This window comes from Athene noctua, chromosome 19 (assembly GCF_965140245.1).
Source record: "Athene noctua chromosome 19, bAthNoc1.hap1.1, whole genome shotgun sequence".
NCBI classification, from domain to species: Eukaryota; Metazoa; Chordata; class Aves; order Strigiformes; family Strigidae; genus Athene; species Athene noctua.
This window is the reverse complement of record NC_134055.1, coordinates 1,782,715-1,788,791: the sequence shown is the minus strand read 5'-3', so window position 1 is coordinate 1,788,791 and position 6,077 is coordinate 1,782,715. Positions and strand designations below refer to the sequence as shown.

At 48.2% G+C, this 6,077-nt stretch overlaps 1 protein-coding gene across 1 annotated transcript; it reads left to right on the top strand.

Moving 5' to 3' along the window:
* Positions 1-2,850, top strand: MRPS23 (mitochondrial ribosomal protein S23). The gene is made up of 5 exons (XM_074922843.1): positions 1-112; positions 219-386; positions 897-974; positions 1,083-1,206; positions 2,467-2,850. The coding sequence occupies exons 1-5, from the start codon at positions 69-71 to the stop codon at positions 2,623-2,625; spliced, it is 573 nt and encodes a 190-aa protein (XP_074778944.1). The 5' UTR covers positions 1-68; the 3' UTR covers positions 2,626-2,850.
* Positions 2,851-6,077: the final 3,227 nt, after the last annotated feature.

Sequence of the window (6,077 nt, the reverse complement as noted above, 5' to 3'; positions counted from 1 at the left end):
CGGGTGGAGGGGCGGAGCGTTGCTAGGGTGGCGCCGTTGCTAGGGGAGGCCTGGCCGCCGGCGCCGCCATGGCCGGGAACCGCTTGGAGAAGATAGGGAGCGTGTTCAGCCGGTGCGGGGCCTGGCGGGCGCCGGGAGGGCGAGTCGGGGGGTCCCCGGGGAGGGAGGCGCAAGGCCGGGGCGGTGCGGGCGTCCTCTGAGCTTCCTCTCCCCGGCAGGACCCGCAACCTGCTCCGCATCGGGGTGATCAAGAAGCCGCTGTGGTTCGACGTCTACGCTGCCTTTCCCCCGCGGAGGGAGCCCGTCTACCGGGTGCCGAAGCCGCGCTACGGCAAGGTGAAGGATGTCATCCCTCCCATCTTCTACCAGGAGGACCAAGTGCGAGCGTGAGTTACCGCTCTCCCTCCCTGGGCGGCCGCCGAGGGGTGCCTGAGCCCCGCCATTCACCGGGGACGTTCCGCTGCCCCTCGTCGGTGGCCCTGCGGGGGATACAGCTGCCTTACTGTCACTGGGCCTTCCAGCAGCGTTCTCTCTGCTTATTTATATCATTATCTGTTTCTAACCTGTTGTCTGCCGTCTGTTTACAATCGCTGGTGATGCCTGTACCGCGAAAAACTCCTGTAAGCCGCGTTGTGTGGCCAGGCTGGGCTTAAACCCTCTGTGAAGAAGTTAGAGTGCTCTGGCTTACCGGTGGTGGTGAAGGTTAGCTAGAATTTATTAAAACTTAAAAATGATGGACTAAACATCTCTGTATAACATAATAGCTAATGGGAAAAAGAGAAATAGTTTTGTGAATGCTTGTTGTTTTAGCCTAAATTAACTGATTCTGTTGTTTCATTTACTCCATCCCTTTTTGATGGTTTGAAAAATGAAACTCTTCTCTTTTTTTTGAATAGGAAATTCTATAGAATTTATGGCAGTGGTCCAAGACCTTTCGACCTGTCACAACTAAACTACAAATCTACTTGCCAGAGGTAGGATTTATTTGTGATTAAACTAAATGTTCCTGGAACTTGTCCCTTTCTCCTTTCGGCGAACCAAAACATTATTTGTGAGAGTAAAATTACAATTTTGAAATCTAGGTTTGTTGAGAAATTCAATGAACTGAAGGAAGAAGGAAAAATTGAAGAGGAAAAATTGTTTGAAGAAACAGGAAAAGCCCTTTTAGCCAGTGGGATAATTTTACAGAGAAGAGGAACAGACAAAGTAAGTAAACATTCACAGAGTTTCTTGGCCAGGGGATTAGGAAAACTTGGCTTCCAGTCCCTTAATGCTGAGTTAGTCCGAATTAAATTCTGAGCAAAACACAAACATCAGGCATGTGACTAATAAAAAGTCTTTGCTGTACAGAGTGAACTTTTATTCTTGAACGTGACTGGCCAAGGCTGAGGCACTTGGGGGACAGAAGTACTTGTTCTGGTGGTGAAAGATTTAAGCCTTCAGTGCCTTCCAGTCACCCATCAGTGTGTCTGTATAAAGCACCTGGAAACACGTGTGCCTGTTGCCGTATACACGTGCTCTCTAGCAGGGGGTAACTTCTTGCTCTTGTTCTTCAATCTTGATCCTGAACTGGAATATTTTGCGTGAATCTTGCCATTTGGGTTGTTGTGGTTTGTCGCTTTGGGGTTTTTCGCCACCCCCACCCCCCCCCGCCGTGTTTTATTTAAAGGTACAGAAATAGAGGTTTGTAGTCTGGAGGTTGTTTACTTACATTTTTGGCAAGAAAATAGCTGTCCAAAAGAACTGTTGAAAGTGTTCTGGTACAGCTTTCTGTTTTCCCTAATGTACAAGAGAGAAAATGGCTCCTGGGCATGTGGAGTCTTAATTCCTCGTTACTTCAGGCAGTGGTCTTGTAACTCTTAATGTAAAATGGGGTAAAAAACCAAACAAGATGTTTCTCGAACAGCACGTCCGGTAGAGCAGGGTATGGCTTTTCTGTGATGGTTAGAAATGTTTTACCTTGTTCATGATCAATTGATTACCGTTTCTTCTGAGAATGTTGTCCTTGTAGTTGAACACCCCCAAAAAGAAGGGAGAAGAACTCTTTATAAAACCTGCAGTTTTAAACTCTGTTAGCTAAATTTTATTATTCTGGTAATACGCCCTCCCTCTCCTCCTTACCCAATGATCTCTGGGCCATGGTGCTTTCCCCAGTGAAAGAGGCTGAGGAGGAACAGAAATTGGTTCTGCTTAAAGTGCACTGTCCCCTGGGCACCTGAAAAGATGAAATCACTGACTTTCATCTTTTAGCTTGGGATCAGTAGTCTCATTTTAAATTTCTTGCCCTGGTGATACCTTAACACTGTATTGTACCTTAAAAATAATCTAAGCATGAATTAGAACTTTTCTGACAGCTTTTTTTCTCGATGTACAAACTGGGGCTGTTGCTTTCCAGTGCTCTCTTCAGTCACACTTCGACAGGAACTTTTTACAACCCTGTTTCTTAGTGATTGTCTTTTACTGTAGGTAGCGCAAGAGGATCATCAAGATGTTGGAACCAGGGATTCTGCGTTGCACCTGCAGCTCCGAACGGTGTTGGAAGAGATGCAGGAAGGGAAGAAAGATCAAAAGGAGCAGACGCCAGAGCAGGCAGAAATGCAGAAGGAAAATCCCTTGCCCTCCTAACAGCCGTGCTGCTGTCTGGTGACAGGATGTGCCCTGCCTGTGGCACTCACCTGCTTGGAGCCAGAGTTTCTGCCTCCACAACCTGGCGGTTATGAGACATTTTCCTGGGGGAAATACGCCTCAGTTATTCGGCTCTAGTGCCTTCTGCGATCGTGTATGTGCCACATGTTCTTCTTCCATCTCCCATTTGTATAATTGGAGATAATAAATCTTTCTGAGGTTCAAGGCTTGTTATCTCAAATTGTGAGTTGGAAAATAGGAGCACAGAAGTGGAAAATTAAACATCTTCCTGTAAAAAATGAAAGTTCTGCTGCTTCAGGTGCCTTACTTGCAGTAGTAAAGATGTTTCTTGACTCTGTTGCAGGGGCAAATACCATTTGCCTCCTGCGTTCCTACAGCTGTCGGAAGCAGCATCTGTTTATAGCTGGTGCAGGAGCTGCTATGTATGTCAGTGTAATAATACGCTCTTCCTATTCCATCATTTGCTTAAATTCGGAATAGGGTAAAGTGTAACAATACCAGGTAATTTGGACCTTTGCCCTTTTTCAGTGACTCTTAATGCAGTTGGTCACCTCAGAAGGGCGCAGGATGCGGAGTTACAACTCTTTGCTGAAGAGAAAGTTGCGTGTTGCTGCAGAAATAGTCACGGAACCCTGGCAGGGAGCGACATAAGAGAATAACAATCCATCTTTCCAGTATTTGAAGCCCATTGGTGTCGTTCTTGCCATCTCCAGTGCCTAGCGTATTTTTTATTAAACAGTTTGGTTTTGGGCTATATGAAAAACAGTTACGGTTTGATTTTTTTTTTTTGCTTATTTTGTTTCTTTTTTCTTGTTTGTTTTTTTTTTTTTTTTTTATGTTTGTTCGGGGTTTTAGTTTGTTTCCTTTTTCTTTTAAAAAAACCAAACTACCCTCACAAAGAGTTGTAAATCATGTCTACCTCCTTGTCCCCCTCTCCCCTACCAGGAAAAGGTGGAGGTTTCCCCCTTGTTTTGTACCTCCCAGACACATTCTCCACAACGCTGCTGTATGTGCTGCAAAAAACCTCATGAATCTGTGTTGTAGGGCTGCGAGGAGGAGGATTTTAAAAAGCCTGTGGTTTGGTTTTGCCTGGCTTGATTCACTCCCTGGTAGCAGCGTAATTACAGCAGAATTAGTTGGGTATCTGTGGAAGGTCAAACTTTTATTCCTAATTCTGCTCTGTAACTAGAGGAGTGTGAGATTTTATTACGGAATAATCTCCGGCAGCTGGGATGTGAATTTCCCGCCTTGTGCCTCGTTTTCTTCCCTTGGGCTGAACAATTATCACCAGCCTGAGGGAAGAGACCAACAGCTCCGAGTCTCCTACGCTGCAGCTTTGTGTCTTTGCCTTCCGTGGATTTTTACGGAGGTAAAAAATTTATTTTGAGCATCCCGTTTCGCATTTTTAACTGTTGATGATGCTCTTGGCTTGCCAAAAATTGCAAATGGAAACGCTTTAAAAAAGAGAGGCGCTGTGAAGTTGGATGTGATAACACGTGAGAGATTTCTCACTCGCTTCATTCACAGCCTGGTGGTCTGTTTGTTGTCACTTCTCTCCAAACTCGCCAACATTACTCGCAGAGCTTTTTGCTTGATCATCTGCTGTAACGAGCTTCATCCTTGCAGCTTTACTGAGCTTGGCTGTGTCTTCCTTTACTTATTTGAAGCATATTGAGCAATAACAAATTTAGAACACAGACTAGAGCCTTGTGCTGTGCCCTGAGCGAGTTCCTGTGCGGCGCAGACAGGCCAAAAGTTGGAATTAATTTTTATTTTGTGTTGGAAAAAGTCACTGGGGCGGCTCCCCTGGGCAGAGCACTCCCAGTTGGACCAGCTGCTCTGCCACGGGCTGGACTGGGGAGCGGTGGGATTTACCCTCACATGCAGCTGTGGCCTGAGGGCTGGGAGTAAGAGACCCTCATGGTTTTTTCTTCCCCTTCTCCATCTGAAATGCCAGCGACTCTCCAGCTTCTGAACCCTCAGTTTTCGTGGCTTTGTGTGAGAGGCCAGTTACAACTCGCCCTTCTGCTCCTGGCCCAAACCGGGGATGCCCGGTAAACCAAGCTGTGGCTTGGAAAGTGCAAAAAAACTTGGATTTGTGCAGTGGCAGTGTAACGTCCTGTCGGTGGGGAGGGTGTAGCCGTGCTCCACGCTTTGCCCTGCTCCTGCATGAGGCAGTTGTCCACTGGCACGTGCCTGCTATTATTCTGAAGCAGGTACGTGGCCAAATCAGTGGGGAAAACCTGGCAATATCTAAGTGTACCCTTTGAGCAACCCTCAAACGGTGTAAATCAGGAAATTCTTGTAAGCTCTCGGGCAGATTGGCTGGCTGTGGCGGTGGAGAAGCAGTTAGAGATGTTCTTCTGCACTGGTGGGTGACTGGGAAACTACTGGGGGAAGGATGCGAGCGTAGCTGGTGTGATTAGGAGAAGACACAATTAAGTGTGTTTTTTGATGCCTTCTGTTTGATGGATGCGTTCGGGCTGGGATTGAAATGCCAATCACCGCGACCTTAGAGTAACTCAACTACTTTAATTAAAGGCTTCTGGGCAAGAGCCTGGGGTGAGGGATTTATTATTTATCAACCCTTTACCCTCCAGCCGCCAGCGAAAGGTCAGCAGCTTGGCGGGAGGAAGGTTTATTGGGGAGCTCTGATGAGAATGACCTGGGACCCACCAGGCCCCCCTCGGTCCTGGCCATGGGGGTCCATCCCCTGTGGTTCCCCTCTTGTCCCCCCCCCCGTACCCGGAGGCCGCAGTGGGGATCCCCACTAGGTGGGAGCCGTGCTCCGCCGCCGGCCCCGCGGCTGCTGAGGGCTCCAGGGGCCGGGAGGGGAAGAGAGTGGAGAAGAAATCTCAGTTTCCCCAGAGCAAGCGGGATGCGCAGCTGGGGGGGTACAAGATGCACCGAGGGAGGTGGGGTGGGGGACGCGGGTGTGACCTTGTCACTCGCCCTTTGCCCTCGTGCGGCGGCTCGTGTGGTCGAGTAATTCCTTTATGTCCAGACAAACGCGTCCTCGGCCGTTGGAACACTTGTCAGTGACCTGGAGCGGAGCTCTCGCTGTCTCACAATCCTGCCCCCCGTTACGGAGCAGCCGTGTGACCTTTCCTGGGCTAAACTGCTGCCCTCCTTCCTCCTGCAAGATGAGCGGTGTGTGTAGCAGTTCCTCTCTCTGACTGCCAGGCTATTTTAAGTGACAATAAATGCCAAAGTATCGGTTACAAGGTTCTTTACTCCCTGAGGCATCAAAAAGACAATCGCAGGCAGTCGGTAACCCCTTCTACTGCTCTGAAAGCTGAAGGTTTTACAAGGTCAAGTCCTAAAACTGTGGGCCTCGCCTGAAAAATTTAAGATGAAGAATTCTGCCTGAAAGTCCCAGCGCAGGATCTGGAAGTCTTGACTGCAAAATCAGCTGCTTTTGTGATTAGCCC